This window comes from Arvicanthis niloticus, chromosome 20 (assembly GCF_011762505.2).
Source record: "Arvicanthis niloticus isolate mArvNil1 chromosome 20, mArvNil1.pat.X, whole genome shotgun sequence".
Lineage (NCBI taxonomy): Eukaryota > Metazoa > Chordata > Mammalia > Rodentia > Muridae > Arvicanthis > Arvicanthis niloticus.
The window spans coordinates 27,619,764-27,637,380 of record NC_047677.1 but is presented as its reverse complement, the minus strand read 5'-3'; the positions used below and the strand labels follow the sequence as shown (position 1 = coordinate 27,637,380).

Here is a 17,617-nt window from a genome sequence, read left to right as displayed (position 1 = left end):
CCAGACTGAGTACCCTCAAGCTTTGGGGATCCTTCTGTCTCTGCCCAGCCCATACTTCTAGCACTAATGGTATGGGTGCATGCATTCACACGGGTGCTGGGGATTCGAACTGTGGTCCACAAGGTTGCCCTAAAAATACTTTAATGACCGAGCCATCTCCCTAGTCCATTTTTTTTTCAAGCTCATCACCATGTACTTTATACGAGGGACTTGAATGTCTTTGGATTTGGGAATCTAGAAGGTTCTGGAGTCAGTCCCCTGGGCATACTGAAGGATGACTGCATAGTGTATACTTCATATTCAGTCTTCATTTTGTGAGAGCTGCACTAAGGTCTCACAGTAGCATTGTGTTAATACAGATTGCCTGAGGCCACCAGGCAGGTAGAGGTGGACCTGTCCCTTGGCCCCCAAATTCCCTACCCTCGACCTCCACAGTCCACTAAAGAAAGGAAATAGCTTTGGAACGCTCTGTACATAGAGAAAACACGAACTTCTGGTTGGGCTCTGTGGAGTGAACTATCCTGGAGGAAGAGTTGGCAAGGGGCTCCATGCACAGGTTTCTAGCGCTGGGATCATGTGACTTCTCCATAGTTAATGAAGAAGACTGTGTAGGAGAGGTAGAGCAGGCTCCACGGGAACTTCGAGGCAAAGTCCACGAAGGCCGGTCTAGCTCAGGCTCATGACTGACTAGCCCATGCTCCTGTCCCAGAGGATAGACTCAGATTTTCTGCAGCGGGCCTAGGCAGAGCGACCACCTACTTAGCTCTGAACCCTGCTTTGCTGCTAACTCTGTGGTTACCTTGGGCCAGTCCCTTCCCACTTCCCAACCTTTACTTTGCACATCCCTGAAGTCTACAGTGGGGACTTTTAAGATCCCCAAGGCCATTTCCAGCCAGGCATGAGGCTGTTTCTAGATGAGGTCCTGAGTCCTTTTATAGCCACTGCTGACTTTTTGCCATGAATGAATGTTCTAAAAGGCACGGGGTGAAAAGGGGTGGGGTGGGAGGCCTGGGTCTGTATAGAAATTCCCAGACTGGCCTAACTGCTTTGTATGTGCAAAGAGGGACTGGGGAAGTCCTGGGGGGTGGGGGCAGAGGAGGACAGGGATGAAGCAAGGAGCGGAGAGAGGAGGGTGTGCTGAGGAGACAGAAGAATGAAATAAAGGCGAAGCCAACAAAAGCAAGTGAAAGGCTGACTGACAAGATCGGGACTGCAGGCCCTGGGCTGGCTAGGCCTTTAGGGATGAAGAATGGACACAAATGGGCTGGATTTTCATGCTTGGTGGACAGTGAATGGGGGAGCATCTTTTAAAACCCTATCAGGAACTCTTTGGATTGTCATTAGATCTGGAGAGGGTCAAAGCCAGAGGGAGGAGTCCACTGAATCAGGCCTCCTGGGTATGAAAAAGACCCCAATACACCAGTGGTGTTGGCGGCTGGCGGCGGGGATGGGAGGGGGATGCTCGGGGCTCTCCTTGCTGAGCTGGGCACGCCAGGGCCCCTCGAAGGTTTCGGTAAATTATTTGGCATTTTAAGGGTCCTTGAAATTCAATGGTAGGCTCCCTCTTCTCTCAGTGGACCCCACACTGGAGCAAGGAGGGGCAGGGAAGGCTGGGTTGGGCTCCAGGTTTCTGGCTCCTTGTGGAGTGACCAACCATCCATGTTTGCCTGGTACAGGGAACTTAGAGTACCAGTGTCAGAAGCCCCAGAAAAATGAGGATGACCAGTCAGCCTAAGGTGGCATATGGTGGGGATAAGAAGAGAGTTATTGCCAAATTGTTTGTTAGAAATGAAAATGGATTGGTGTTTGTGGTTACTTTTTTACGTCCTTATGGGGAATTAAAAGCTCAGGTGACAGATTACCTAGCAACTGTAAAGCCCTAGATTCTATCTCCAGCATCACATAAAACCAGGTGTGGTGGTGTATGCCTGTTATCCCAGCATCAGGAGGTAGGGGTGGGAGAATCAGAAATTCAAGGTCATCCTCAACTACATGATGTGTTAGGAGGTTAGTCTGGGCTATATAAGATAGAGTCTCCAAAAAGAGTTATAATCTGAAAATAGATACTAATGTATCTGAGGGGTGACAGATGCCTGGGCTGTTTCTTCAAGTTGAGGGATGGGCTGCAAAGAGATGCATCGAGGTTGACTTTGAGTAAGTTAGTGGCCACAGGGCAACCTTCCTTAGACTCCTATGTCCTCCAGCCTCTCCCTTCCTCTCCTCACCCACTGCTTTTAGCAAGAAGAGTCTCAGTGATATACATGAGAACACATGAGAATTCGTCTCTGTGCTCTTCGTTCAAGGCCACCTCTCACTGGGCAGCTAGGAGCGTGCTACTTAGCTATTCCCTGCCTCTGCTTCATTTGCAGATTAGAAAAGATAATTCTTAGCCAGGCATGGTGGCGCAGGCCTTTAATCCCAGCACTTGGGAGGCAGAGGCAGGTGGATTTCTGAGTTAGAGGCCAGCCTGGTCTACAGAGTGAGTTCCAGAACAGCCAGGGCTACACAGAGAAACCCTGTCTCGAAAAACAAAACAAAACAAAACAAAAAAGAAAGAAAGAAAAAAAGAAAAAAAAGAAAAGAAAAAAAGAAAGAAAGAAAAAAATAGAAAAGATAATTCTTACTCATAGTCTAATACACAGAAAGCACTAGGACTGCCTCAAATATGGTATACACCAGTAATAGTGAGTCAAACACAATATACTCCAGTAACAGTGAGTCAGATACAATATACTCCAGTAACAGTGAGCCAGATACAGTTTAAACCAGTAACAATGACTCAAATACAGTATGTAGCAGTAACAAGTCAGATACTGTATACCTCAGTAATGTGAGCCATATATAGCACGCCCCAGCAACAATGAGTAAGATGTAATTTATACCAATAACAATGAGTTGCCATTAAAAAATTTTTTTTTTAAAAAATGTGCATTTTGGAGGAAGACTATGCCCTTCAGCCAGAACCATTCTAAACTATGCCCCTTAGTCAGAACTCTTTTTAACTCTGCTTCCAGGCTCCTGGGACAAACAAAAACCCCGAGGAACAGGCCAGCTACCGAGATCAGGCCTCACATGTACAAGGGACCTAGACAGGATATCCACCTTCCCTGAGCTGCAACCTGCACAGAGCTCCTGCCTGTGCATCCTCATGTTGTAGAATGTTTGCCTGCCTCTGCCAGGAAAACTCAGCGGCTCAATATTCTACCCAGGAGCAGTCTTCTTCCTGGTCTGTCAGTCAACCAGGAGCCATGGGGTGGGGGTGGGGGGCGGGTCACAGTGTCCTGGCATCTCTCTGAATGGCTGAGCACAAGCTCAAGAATGGAGTGGAGCTCACCCAGAGAATCGTACTCATAAGTGGGATCAAGTGGAGAGGCTGCAAAACCCAAGGTGCAAAAGGAGGAGAAGGCAGACCTGAATAAGGCCATTGGGAGATTTGTGAGGCAGAGCTAAGATGGTTGTGAGAGTTGAGGCTGGGGGATGTCAGCACTTGGAGCTAAGCTTGCTGCTGAGAACATACTGTCAGATGGAGTAGCAAGTGGACACTTGCTGCCATTCCAGGGACCTACACCAGGTCACCTGGACATAAAGCCAAGAGCTGACCTTCCAGGGCTGGAGAAACAGCTCTGCCATTAAAACCTCTTTCTGCTCTTCAGAGGATCTGAGTTTGGGTGCCGGCATCTACACTGGATAGCTCACAGTTGCCTGTAATTCCAGCACTAGGGGATCCAGGACCTTATTCTGGTCGCTGTAGGCACCTGCACTCATATGCCACAGTCAAACAGACACACACAGATACATACATGCACACACATGCACACATACTTATCCACAGAGTTACATACATAAACACATGTATGTGTGCACACACACACACACTATTTTTTAAAATAGGGAAATGCCTATAAGGCTGACCTCTTGCCAGGACAACAGCATCTGGGGTTGGCGGAGTGGCCCCCGGAATGGAAGTCGCAGAAGCCTTGTGTCTCTGCGCAGGTGCTGGCTTGTGTTGGATGCTGTCCGTGTGCCATTTGATTCTGACGATGAAGCTGCAAGAGGCCAACACTGGTCCATTTCATCCCTGATTGACCTGCTTATTGTCTTCACAGCTGAGACTATCAACTACTATACTGTATTACGAGATTCACACTAAGTCAAAAAAAAGGTGGGGGGACAGCAGTGAAGAATATACTATTGGAACTGTATGGCTCCTGTGTTGCTTCAGTGTAACCCACGGAGGAGTGTTGAATGGAGTGGGTAGGGACATGTGTCCATTGTGATGGGCTCTGAGGTGATAATTTCTGAATCTGAGCAATGGGTATAAGAGAATTCACAAAGTTCTTTTTTCTAGACATTTTCCAGCATAAATCTGATGGGCTCTGGCCCTTATCCTATCTGGCCAGCCCTGGGTCATTGTGAATGTGTTACCAAACCTCTCTGTGTCTCCATTTCCACACTGGCCCATGTCTCATCTGCCACGACTCATTGTGGTACTACCATATGCTGCTCAGACTATTCCCGGAGTATACAGAATATGTGGTAACACCTTGATCTTCCGGGACACAGGTCCCCATATTTCTAAGAGAAGTTTCAAACTCCTTGTATGTTTTTGTCTTCTACTCCCTAGAAAGAAAACATCCAGCAGGGCTGCCTATGTGTTTGGTCTGTGTTTAGACTCCTGCAATGTGTGTGTGTGTGTGTGTGTGTGTGTGTGACTTCACAGTGTTCTTCTCATTCTCTCATTCCACCTGTGTGGGTCTCCTCTCTTCTCCCAAGTCGCCACCTGTTCATTCCTCATTCAAAAGGGGCCCGGGAGTGGGGGGAGCAGGCAGAAGAGTGGTGTCCAGGCCCTGGGGCAGGCAAAGGAGGCTCCGGGCCTCCCAAACACTGAGGATGATAAATGGGGTCCAAGTCTCTCAGGCTGCATTGTAGAGTCACTATGGGTTTGCCCAAACCATGGCAACCAATTCAAGCAACGACTAACCTAATAAAGCAAAGGCAAAGGGGAAAAAGATGCATTCAAGACCCCAAGTCAGGCCCTGGTTCTCCAGAGGCAGTAAATTTTCATCAGTGGGTGTTGTGTCCAGGCCCCAGACGTCCTAAATCTCTGCTTCAGGAGTGGGGGGCAGGGAGGCCTGTGAAAGCAGTGAATGGATGGATGTCCGTGATCAGTGCAGGGGTGTGTGTGTGTGTGTGTGTGTGTGTGTGTGTGTGTGTGTGTAGGGGTGGTTCAGATGAACATTCAGTGAGGCAGGAAGGGTGTTTTGGGCCTTCTGTAGAAGTTAGCCTAGTGCACTGGGGACAAGGAGACACCTGCTCCAGCCTGGGGAGTCAAAGAAAATACCTGGGTTTCCTTTGTGCAAGCTCTAGTTGTTTGTCCCAAAGAGGCTCTGTGTGTGTGTGTGTGTGTGTGTGTGTGTGTGTGTGTGTACATGCGCATGTGTGTACAGGTTTATGTGTGCAATAGTACATGTGGGAAGGTTAGAGGAGACTGTGAGAAAGCCAATACTACCCTTTCATCTCTATGTGATACCCTGGTTGGTTTCCATTAACTTGACACAAAGCTAGATGCATCTGGGAAGAGGGGATCTTAATTGAGAAATTCTTCCTCCATAACATTGGTCCATAGGCAAGTTTCCTTGGTTAACGGTTGATGCAGGATGTGGAGCCATTCTTGGGCAGGTGGTCCTGGCCTATATAAGAAAGTAGGCTGGGCTGGCAACGGGGAGCAAGCCAGTAAGCAGTGTTCTGCCATGGCTCTTGCTTCTCTTCTTGCCTTGAGTTCCTACCCTGGCTTCCTTCAATGACAGATTGTTATGGGAAATGTAAACCAGGCAAACTGTTTCCGGTTGCTTCTGGTCATGGTCTTTATCATAGCCACAGAAAATTAAGTAATATGTGAGGGTGTCGGGGAAGTCAGGTTGGGAAGCCTACACAGCAGTTCTCTCCCCTGCTGAGTCATTTTTCTGGTCTCCAGGAACCCAAGATTTAGGTTACCTCGAATGTGATACAGAGCTCTATGATTGTCCCAGGGACCTCTGCCTCCAGGTTCACATTCCTTTGTTGTAATCCCTAACCCTGGGCGGTGGACATGACATCATGAATTTCCTCCTAGTGAACTGGATGTTGAAAAGGTGATGGATTGTCTCATGTGGATTGTCACCTGTGTCTGTGTGTGTGTCTGTGTGTCTGTAATTTTTACCTCTGACTCGCTTGGAACTGTCACCCTTCCTGCCTCAGCCTCCTGATTATTGATTACCTGCCAGGGTTATCAACCTTTAAACTTGGTTACAAAAAGCCTAAAACCTCTGTCTTGGGTGCCCCACACCCTTTCCATATTTTCACTAAGTAAAGCTATTTGCAGGACAAGGTGCACTGGCTTACACTTTTGATCCCAGCACAGGAGAGGCAGAGGCGGAGGCGGAGGCAGAGGCAGTGGATCTCTGTGAGTTTGAAGTCAGTCTGGTCTACATAGTGAGTTCTAGGCCAGCGAGGACTGCATTGTAAGACCTTAGCTCAAAAAGACATACATACATACATACATACATACATACATACATACATGAAAACCAGTTGCCATGTTTTGAGCTGCCCAATGTGTCCAAAGCTATGTGACGAGAACCAGAGGTAGTCCTCCATCCCAAAGTCAGAGAGGATCTGAAGCATTCCTCTTAGTAGCCTGAGAGGAACTGAATGTTGGCCACAGCCATGTGGGTGCATGAAGACACGGCTTCCCCTCCAGTCAGGTTATTGGGTCAGAGCAAGCCTGCATGATGACCTTAACTACAGCCTCATGAGATGCCTTGAGGCAGAGGAACCCAGCTAAGCCACACATAGATTCCTGACCCACAGAGGACCCACAGGAGTACTGTCACTTGCTTTCAGATGCTGTGTTGTGTAATCTGTTATGCTGTAAGAGATACCTAGTACACAGGTGGCTTTGCCGGTAATAGTATTACGATGGCAAGCCCTCCACGCATCTCCAGGGTGACTGGTGAGAGTGCTTCACAAGCCACACCACTGTCTCCTGACTCAAGTGGGAAGTTGTTCCCAGCCCGAGCTTTCTCTGCTAGTCTATAGGAATAAGACAAGGCAAGGGAGGTATCCTAATGGACTCTCCTCAGGTCTCGGGCATGACAGGAAGTGTGTGAACACAGCTGACCTCTTATCACCATTGTCCTTCAACTCCAGGAACAGCTGCGTTTTTCTCCATCTTTACTGCTGTAAATCAGGCCAGCTCCATCAGCCTGCCTTTCAGCGACTTGTCTTACATCATCACCTTCTGTCACCAGGTGGGGAGCAAGTCCACAAAGGTCCCGGTCACTCCAGATTGCTCTCTGGGTCTTGTTCATTTTCTCTGTCTCCTTGTCTTCTGTCTGTCTCTCTGTGCTCTCTCTCTCTCTCTCTCTCTCTCTCTCTCTCTCTCTCTCTTTCTCACTCCTAGACAGCCTTCCACTCTCCCCATTTCCCTAATAAACCTCTTGGCTAGATCTGTTGTGTGGCGATCTCTTAGCCCACTTCAACCCCCAAACCACTAACGAACCTTTTTGCCCCATTATCCCGGCATTTACAGCTTGAGAAACCGAGGCTTTGAGTAGTGAAGTGACTTGTCAACTGATAGGATTATGAAGTATCAGAGATGAGATAGTTGCCGGGCCCTGTCTCTTCCCATTGGCTCACTGAAATGATTCCTCTCAGGAGGAATCAGCTATGTGCTCACTGGCATTGGGGCTGTTGAGCTCAGAAATGGCGTGGCTATTGTGAGAACGGAGTTTTACTGAGTTACATGAGGTACCTTCTAACATCAGCCCACAAACTGTCAATATTGGTAGTTGTGGCTTGAGTATGCTTGGCTCAGGGAGGGGCACTATTAGGAGGTGTGGCCTTGTTGGAGTGGGTGTGGCCTTGTTAGAGGAGGTGTGTCATTGTGGGGGTGGGGTTTGAGACCTTTCTCCAAGCTGAAGACAGATTTCTCCTGGTTGCCTTCAGAACAAGATGCAGAACTCTCAGCTCCTCCGGCGCCGTGCCTACCTGCATGCTGCCATGTCTCCTGCCATGATGATGCTGGACTAAAACCGCTAAAACAGTAAGCCAGCCCCAGTTAAATGTTGTTCTTCATAAGAGTGGAATATGGAAGATACGGTGCTGAGGGTGCTCAGGTTCAGGGGTGGTGGTACTTACCTTACTCAATCCCAGAACTCGGGAGACAGAGGCATGCAGATCTCTGAATTCAAGGTCAGTTTACAGAGTGAGTTCCAGGACATCCAAGCTTAGGCAGCGAAGGAATTGGAAAACAGGAAGCTGGTGATGATGTGCTAGAACAAAGGGGCCGTGTTCCAGCCCCAGCAAGCATCAGAACTCCTCAGCTTCAGCCGTACGGCTCTGGCTTAGAGTCAAAAATAGAAGGGACTACTGGAACAATCGATGCTGGTTCACTGGAGCTAAGAAATTAGCAGTGATTAAAGAAGAGACCAGCATCACAGAGGTGACATCTTCTGGGAGGTGTACTCTGAGAGCACAAAGAAATTGTGTTGCAGAGATAGCCAAGGTTGTAACTTGTGGTGCAGCTGGACTTGGTTATGTGTGAGAGTCACCCAGGTGGTACTGGTTTTGAAGGCATGAAGAGAGTCATGGAGAGCAGCTGAGGCTCGGCACTGTGAGAGGCCATGGAAGGCCATTGGTGAAGGTGAAGCTACATTTGCAGTTGACAGCCCAGGACTGAAGGGGTCATGCAAAGAATTTGAGGCTTGGCACCATGAAGAAAGCCTATGAGATGATATTGGTGAAGCCTAGTTGTAGTGGAAGACCCCAGCATTTTGGAGATGCCAGTACCATGGGATAACCTCAAGAACAGCAGCAGCAGTGGAGTGGAGTCGACTAGAGCCTAGGGTGCTACAGAGGGCAGAGCTGGACATGTAACCCAAGCCCTGTGGAGGAGCACAAAAGATCATGTGTGGATCCCAGATTTTGGAACAAGAAGCTGTAAAGCTGAAGATGCCTTGGGGAACCCAAGATGTTAGAGATGCCAGAGTCATGGGACACCTGCGGAGGAAATTTGCTAACAGGGAGTGAAACCAGCCCAGGAGAAAGAAGTGTATTGCAGTCAACAAATGACAGGAGTTGGGCGTCAGACATGGAGATGCAGAGTCTGGAGTTTGACTAGCTGGGTTTTGGTCTTGTTATGGTCCAGTATTTCTTCACTAGGATGTTTTGAAATGGTGATGGATATCCTGTAATATATTGGAAGTATGTGATCTGCTTTTTTGATTTTGATCTTATAGAGGATTACAGTTAAGAGGTTGCTTGAATCTCAGAAGAGACTTTGAACTTTGTTGAGACTGTGATAGACTATAGGTTTTTGAAGTTGGACTATTAGGTATGACCCCCATAGACTCATGTATTTGAACAAGCCTATGGAGGCCAGGGAGTAGAATATGCTTGGTCCAGGAAGTAGCACTATTAGGAGGTGTGGCCTTGTTGAAGGAAGTGTGTCACTGTGAGGGATGGGCTTTCTGAAAGTCAGTTCCCTCCTGGCTGCCTTGAGATCAAGACATAGAACTCTTGGCTCCTTCTCCAGCACCATGTCTGCCTGCATGCCACCATGCTTCCTGTCATGACGATACTGGACTAAACCTCTAAAACTGTAAACCAGCCCCAGTTAAATGCTGCCCTTTATACGAGTTGCCTTGGTCATGGTGTCTCTTCATAGCAATGGAAACCCTAACTAAGCCATTGGTTATTCTGGTCCATAAGAAAATATGAGTCTGCACAGGCCTTGGGTCTATACATGAATCAACTTCTCTTTTTTATTCAATATACATTTCACTGGTATTTATGTGTTAGCCAGTGGGTGAGAGCTAGACATTTATTATTTTTGAGACAGAGTTTCTCTGTATAGCCCTGGCTGTCCTGGAACTCACTCTGTACACCAGGCTGGCTTTTAACTCAGAAATCCACCTGCCTCTGCCTCCCAAGTGCTGGGATTAAAGGTGTGTGCCACCACTGCCTGGCTGAGCTAGACATTTCTAAACAAACAGATCTAGGAAGCCACTTCTGGAATTAGAATTGGTATATAGAGGAGAAGGTGCCTGCACATCCACTATTTATGATATCTGAGATCTGAAATCAGATGTTCACCAACTGATGAATGAATACAGAAGAATGTGGCGCACAGCGGAATACTATAAAGCAACAGAGATGGTACAGAAGAATGTGACACTGAGTGAAATAGGCCAGGAACAGAAAAAAATGTGTGGCCTTGCTCATCTGTGTAACTAAAATATTCCATCTCAAAACACACACACACACACACACACACACACACACACACACACACACACACACACAAAGAATGGAGAGGTAGGGACCAGAGGAAAAGGAGGGAGAAGGGAGCATGGGAAGCTTTTGATCAAAGGATGCAAAGCTTCAGTTTGATTGGAAATTAGTTTCCATGAGATAGCATGCTTGTGTGTACTTACCTACACACCCAGATAAGTAAATGTAATAGAAAAAAAGATAAGTTGATGAAGTGAGGGTTAATTAGCTTTATTGCCTCTATAGTGTATACCTAGATCACACTGTCCCATGTTTGTACATATTAGTGGATATTCACTCACAGTATCTTCTGGAAGTATGAAGCAAGGGGAGAAAACAATATGGATAAGGTTTCCATACTGGAGACTTAAAGGATAGGAAAGGAAACAGGATTTGGGCACACAGAAAACACTAGGGGAAAAGCACAGAATGTATGTCTTTGTGTGGCCAAGGGAAACTCCGTAAGGTCAGTATTTCTGGATGTGAAGGCAAGGCACTGTGGGAGGAGAATGAGAGGGCTGGCAAGATGACTCTGCAGTTAAGAGCATTGGCTGCTCTTCCAGAAGACCCAAGTTCAATTCCCAGCACCGCCAGGGTGGCTCACAACTGTCTGTAAGTCCATTTCATTCTGGAGTCCATCCTCTTCTTAACTATATGGATCCCAGACTTGCACATGGTACTCATGTACACATGCAGGCAAAACACCCATAAGCAGTCATATATATTGAGGAAGGAGAGAGGAAGATGTTGATCAAAGGGTACAGAATTTTAACTATCCTAGGTTAGTAATAATGTTCATTGTGCATTTTAAAACAGATTGTTGTGTTAGCTCTCTAGTCACAAGTGTGCACAGTCTAGCATACTAAATCCAGTGAGAAATAACAAATGTCATCCAACTCAGTCCTGACCTCAATCCAGAATCAGCTCTCCAAGTCTTCAAGCAAGTACCATCTCCCATTCAGCAAGGTCAGACTTTGTCATGTTCTCCTAGTGGGATGCAGTAAGTGTTCTGCAATGCTCCAGAGTTGAAACTTGAAGGCTGTGGGTGAGCCTGGTCTGTACTTTATTTCTCTTCCTACTGTCAGCACCTATGATGATGCAGCCTAGTCTTTTGGTGGTCAGCACCTAGGAACTGATGGAAGATAAAGACAGAAGGAGTCCCTGAACGATGGCACAGCAGAGCTGCCCACCAGGCATGCCCAGAAGCCCAGTTATGTGGCTATCAGTCATCGTCTCCACTCTATGAATGAGGAAAATCAACTTTAAGAAGATAAGGGGGGGGGGGGGCTTAATGCAAAACCACAAATTAGTAGCAGCATCAGGATTTGAACTCATGTATCTGTGTCTAAAGCAGTTGCAAGCCACCTCCCTGGCATTCTATGTCTGCATTTGGAAGACTTCCTTTTACTCTGGTCCTTGGAATCCTTCAAGCTTCATTGTAACTCAAAGATAAAGCAAACATTGAGGGAAAAGTTTGCAAATAATGTCTACTGTCTAGGGTTTTCCTACACCAAACTTGCAACATTGTTTTTCGCCAGACTTCTTAGGTGCTGTTGGAATTTTCTGAGCATGTCATTCAGTTCTAGCTTCCAATTTTGGGAGTTTTGAGAGAAGAGAAAGAGAGAGAGATGGGGGGAGATTGCTAGGTTTACCCAGCCAGGCAGCGGTGTAAAGGCCCATACTTACCCACTTATGGAAACTTGGTAGTCCTACATCCTTAGGAATCCATCTTGGAAACATGGATCGAAGGCCATAGACAGACAGTTTTCTGTACTGAGAACAGGAAATGTCCTGGAGCATCTTTAGTGCTAGGACACTGTGGCTGTTTCAGCACCATGGTCAGGGCCACGGTTGAGGCTTCAGGAGTTAAGGAAGAAAATTAGCTATGCAGTGATGATTCAACGTTGGACCAGGCATCTCGGAAGCAGCGATAATGATCAGGACCTGGAAGTGGGCCAGGAGCTCTAGAAGTCAGGTGGAGCAACACACAAGGGAGCCTCCAGGTCTTACTAGAACCCTGGTGAAATAGCTGGACCCAAAGATGCACAACTGCTTGCTCCCAAACTCCTGTTCCTCTTCTATCTAAGGGCAAAGAGTAAAGAACACCAAGTCACTAGAGTCAGGATCCCAGGTCTGGTTCCTTTCATAGTAACCACATGGCAATGGGCCTGCTGGGGTCCATGTTCCCACGAGTAAGGGCATTCATCTTACACTGCACATTGACATTAGGAGGGCACCTGAGATGGGTGCCTAGCCTCAGTGCATCTACAGTCCATCCTTGCATCTGACTCCTTAAAGATGGAGTAGGCGGTCAACAAATGCTGGCTCCTGCCTTTTCCTTGAGCATTTGTTTGCCAAAATTTTGAAGTTGGGGTACAGTGGGGAGGGGGAACTCAAAAGAGAAAAATCACATAAATGTAATTAGATTTGTTTGGTATTTATTCTGTAAACTACCCTACCCCAGGCTGTCCTAGGGACTTAAGGGTGGTTTGTTTGTTTGTTTGTTTGTTTGTTTGTTTGTTTTTCCTTTACACCATTTCTGGTAGAAGTGTAGGTGGGGTACTGGGAGTTGTAATTTCATTACCGGAAATCTGGTGAGTACCCATTCACTAGTCTTTAGAAACTGTCTCTAACTTCCGGTTAGATTTAGCTGAGGCTTGGCGACTTGTCCAAGGTCACACAGCAATGCAGCCCAAAAGGGTAGGGTCCTCTCAGCCCTGCCTGCTTTTGTGCCAGCCCAGTGGCCTGGCTCCCAGACATTAGCATTCCAACAGCTCTGGGTTGCTTTGTCCTCCCACCAAGGCCAGCTGGGGGTGGGCAGGGGGAGGGGTGGGATGGGGGCAGGGCATCATAAATCTACCTGTTTGAGTGTGCTGAAGGGGTTGGGGTGGGGGTTGAGCCCAAGATTCATGTGCAGTTCTTCTGGGAGCTAGGCGTGGACTCTGACAAAAAAACTAGAGAGGAGGAGGAAGCTTCACTCTATCCAAGGGCTTTTCCTGACAGGACTTGGAATCTTATCAGGGATTCTAGGAGCTGGGTACTGATGGTGACCCCAGATCACAGGACTAACCAAAGGCCAAGCCAGAGGAGCTCCCAGCAGATACACTGAACTTTAAAGGCTGCAAAACATCAGCTGTCCAGAGCGGAGAGAGGCAGGGGAGTGTTGTGGCCATAGTTTGATTTGCCTATGGCTGATGCAGCTACCCAAAGCATGGAACCGTAAATTTAGCAGGCACTCAAATCAAACCCAAAACTTTCATCCACCCCTCCAGACTTGGAGAACAGTTCAGAAGGTTCTGGAGTCAAATCCACTCCCAACTCTAGTTAACAGCTGAGCCGGGGGTGGGGGGGGGGGTGGGGGGGGTGGGGAGGTGGGGGTGGGGAGGTGGGGGTGGGGGGGCGGGCTTTAAATTGTACATGTGTACATCCATGGGACAGAGGACGAGTGTGTGTGTGTGTGTGTGTGTGTGTGTGTGTGTGTGTGTGTGTACGCCCACTTCCCTTAGTGCACGCTTGGGAAATCTGAAAGAGTGGACAGTGGATGTGCCTCAGGCTCCTCCATTGTCCAGATTGTTTCAGACAAGTCACTTGTGCCAAAGGAGCTCCCACCCACCCTAGAGAAATGCTACTTTCCACAGTCTGGTACAGAAAAAAGTAATCTTTCTGCTTCAGCAATTCTCCATATGTTGAGTTCCCCCTCCCAAGGACATCCTTGGGCAAGCCTTCTGCAGTCCAAGCCCAGGTAGCTGTCTCACCCTCCACCTGTGGCTCCTTCTCAAGGCGCAACAATGTTACTTTGGTCTTGAGTGATTTTGTCTTTTTGCAGGCTACTGTCCCAGAAGTCCAGAACGGAAACATTCCTGCTATTCAAAGATTTGCCTATTCCCCTCCCCCCAGTACCCAACACATAGCTAGCTTAATCTGTGTACAGCGCGGAGCTGTTGACACCTGCCCCGGGGCAGTGCCCCAGGTGGAAAGTTGGCTGTCATTGAGGTTTCCAATAACCCATTAATCTCCCCCTCCCAGATTAAGGCTACCAACCTAAACAACGCTCTGTTCATGTGTTTGTTTGCAGTGTCCCCTTCCCGCCCCCGCAACCTTTATCTTTGATAAGGAAGACAGCTCCCCTGAGCTTCCTTTAGGGACTTGGGAATAGAAAAAAATGTTCAGATTGAGGGGGGAGGGTATGGAAGAGAAAGATACCGGAGGCATTAGCATCAGAGCCTGAGAAACTGCCACCTGTAAGCTCCAGCACAGAGGCAACCTGCACACAGATCACTCACTGGCAGCAACCGACCTTAATGGGTTGGCTTCTCTTTCTTCCTCCTTTGGGTTGGTCCCTGGGGATCTGCTTTTCATTATCTTGGCCCCAAGAGACAAGCTGCTTCAAAGTTCTCTAATAGCTCAGCATAGCTTCTCTGGGACAATCAGGTCCATGCCATATTTCTCTCCTAGCTCCTTCTGGACAACTAGCTTCCAGTGCTACAGTGAGCCAGTCTCTGGCCTCCCAGAGAGCTAGAGAGCTCACTCACTGGGCTGCAAAGCCAGGCTACTTTGTGAGCAGATACACTTTCAGTCCAGAGCATAGGTTTCTAGGGGTGTAGAGATCCCAGCTAGACCCTCTACCTTCTCAGCTAAACTGTTCGAAAAGATGGTTTTCTAGAGCCTGGTCAGCAAAATGTGACATAGGGGTAGAGTCTTGCTGGGTGTCTAAATACCTTAGGGGAAGGATCCCTGGGGGTGGTGTTTCTAGGGACTCCTATTATAATGTCTTCTCCCGAGGATAGTGTAGTTCTAAATCCAAGCATGTGTGTGTGTGTGTGTGTGTGTGTGTGTGTGTGTGTGTGTGTGTGAGTGAGTGTAGAGGTTATAAAATCACTAGCCACAGTTAAGAGATTTGCCTTTCTTGGAAATAGACAAGTCCCATAGAGAAAACAAGAGCCCCAGACTAATGACTTTGTAAAAGACTCCGTATTCTCTTCAGTCTGCCCCACCTCCAGCCCAGCACCCAAAGCAGAGGTTCCTAGAAAATCCTCACTGCTCCACTCGGGGTGGGGTGGGGTGAGTAGAATTCATCCCTGCAGTGCTTGTCCCTCCTCCCCTTCTCTCCGCACAATAGAGTCACCTTGCTGAAGATTCTCATCGGTTCATCTTTTATTCGTTAGCTCAAAATCTCAATCACCAGTCCTTGATACTCTTATGTACAAAATATAAACTCTCCCACCACGAAATGGCATCAATAAATACAGATGTGTAAAATGGGGACAGGAGGCATATAATTTACCATAACAAAATTCATTTCCAAAGGCATTATATCATTTACAAACTGATTTCTTTTTTTTCCTTTTTTAGGGAGACAAACAGTGCTTCAGGTACCCGTCCCCGCGGCTCACAATTCAGACACGCGAGACAAGCTGACGAGATGCTCTAGCTATAGGCTAGGGCTTTCTGGTCCACAGCCCGGTCTCCCCTGGGAGAAGGGTAATGTAAAAGTGCAGAAGAAGGAGGAAGATCACCTTCGTGGATTAAGGCAGACTGGAGAAGCTCGGAAACTCTGGACGTAATGGGCAGTAAAGAGGATGAATATTGTCTACTGACCAAGTGCTGGATGGAGGAGCCAGTGAGGTAAGACGCAACACTGGATTAGGTCACCCTGGAAAAAGCGATGGTCGGAGATTTGAATGAGGGCGGAGTCACCAGAAGTACGGGAGTCTCCGACTAGGTAGGTAGGTAGGTGGTGCTACCACTCTCAAATGGCAGTGTGAGGTGGCCGCACCGAGGAGGGTGAAGAGGAGAGCAGCCTGCAGTGTCTGCTGTGTATGCACAGCAGCAAGGGTACCGGGAGAAGCCTGGTGAAACCCAGTGAGTGGGCCAGGGATCCAACTAGTAAAAGCCAGAAGGGGCGACATGCTTAAAGGCCTCCACTAACTTCCCACTTCAGACGGCTCTGACCCCCTCCCTTCCCGCCAGCACCCGCCACCCAGAGCCAGACAGGTCTCTTCATAAGAAGTCTGAGAACACCAGAGTGCCCGGGACCAAACAGGATGGGGAGCTGGGCACCTGCAGGCCAGGGAACTCCTCCAGTGAGGCCGTGGGGCTCAGGCTACCAGCTTGGGAAACTGGGGAGTAGATAGAGCCCCAGTCACCGTTGGAGCCACTTCCTGGGCTGCCCAGCTCCGCACAGGGCACAGGAGGCTCCAGGCCATAGAAGCTGTGGTCCGCTATGCGCAGCGTCTGAGTCAGTGCCCAGATGTAGTTGTGGGCGAAGCGCAGGGTCTCGATCTTTGTAAGTTTGGCGTCATCCGGGAAGGTGGGCAGGACACCGCGCAGCGCATCCAGCGCCGAGTTAAGGTTGTGCATACGATTACGCTCCCGGTCATTGGCCTTCTTGCGCCGGCTTCGTCGCTGCTTGTTCAGTGCCAACTCGCTCTTGGGCCTGTTGCGCCCTCCGCGCCGGGCGCGGAGCTTCCTCGAGGTCCCTCGGCAGTCACCCGCTTCTCCTTCGGAGCAGTCCCTCGGTATGAGAGTGGGGCTAGGTGGGGTGGAATTGGAACTGAGCACTTCGTGGTCCGAGGCTCCGGGGAAAGGTTGCTGGGTCTCTCGGTGCACTTGGATGGTGGGCGCATCCAAGGGATGAGGCGCCATCCTGCGGCTGGGAAAAAATGGAAGGGGTGTGTGGCAGCCTCTGACTTAGAGGTTACTCCACGCGGGACCAGAGCAGCCCCCCGCTCCGCACCCCTCGTCTACCCTTTAGAGGTTCCTAATTGTTACCTAGTTCTCCAGGCTCAAAAGAATAAAGAGGAGCGTGTCCGTCAGTGTCAAGCAGCAGTGGATAGCTAAGCTCCTCTGCTGGCTGCGAAGTTCTGCTGAGCGGCAGGCGCGCGCCCTCGCCTGGAGTAAATTGCGTCTGGAAGCTGAAGAGAAGCTCCAAGGGGGTCCTCGGCCGCTGCTGTGGTGGTGAGACCCAGAAGGATTTCTGAGCTGCAAGTCGTGTGTCCCCTGGCACGCTTTATCTGCTCTGCCCCGGCCAGGAGCGTGCCTGCCTGGCTGCTGCCTACGCCACGGGCCAATCAGCAACGGGGGCCCAGGGGCTGCGCCACGCGAGCCCGCTCCTCCCCCTATCCCCCACCCGCGGAGCACAGCTGGATTCCGGACAAAGGGCAGGGGTCGGGGGGGAGGGGAGCAGTGCTCTGTTTGTTCCCCCACTCCACGCCTCCCCCATCGCAGGCTCCGTCCCAGTAACTCTCGGTTCCTCAAAGAGCCTCGCCCAGCCAGAAGAGTCCCGTCTGGCTTGGGTCTAGCCGCT

General features: G+C 49.0%; 1 protein-coding gene across 1 annotated transcript; it reads right to left on the bottom strand.

The window, feature by feature from the left end:
• Positions 1-15,489: 15,489 nt before the first annotated feature.
• Neurog3 (neurogenin 3) lies at positions 15,490-17,235 on the bottom strand. Its single transcript, XM_076916635.1, has 2 exons — positions 17,083-17,235; positions 15,490-16,963 (listed from the first exon to the last, which is right to left on the bottom strand). Exon 2 carries the CDS (start codon positions 16,954-16,956, stop codon positions 16,312-16,314), a length of 645 nt encoding a protein of 214 aa, XP_076772750.1. The 5' UTR covers positions 16,957-16,963; positions 17,083-17,235; the 3' UTR covers positions 15,490-16,311.
• Between the last annotated feature and the right edge of the window lie 382 nt (positions 17,236-17,617).

Coding starts and splice junctions, on each gene's coding strand:
- Neurog3 (XM_076916635.1), bottom strand. CDS start 16,956: ATGGCGCCTCATCCCTTGGATGCGCCCACCATCCAAGTGCACCGAGAG.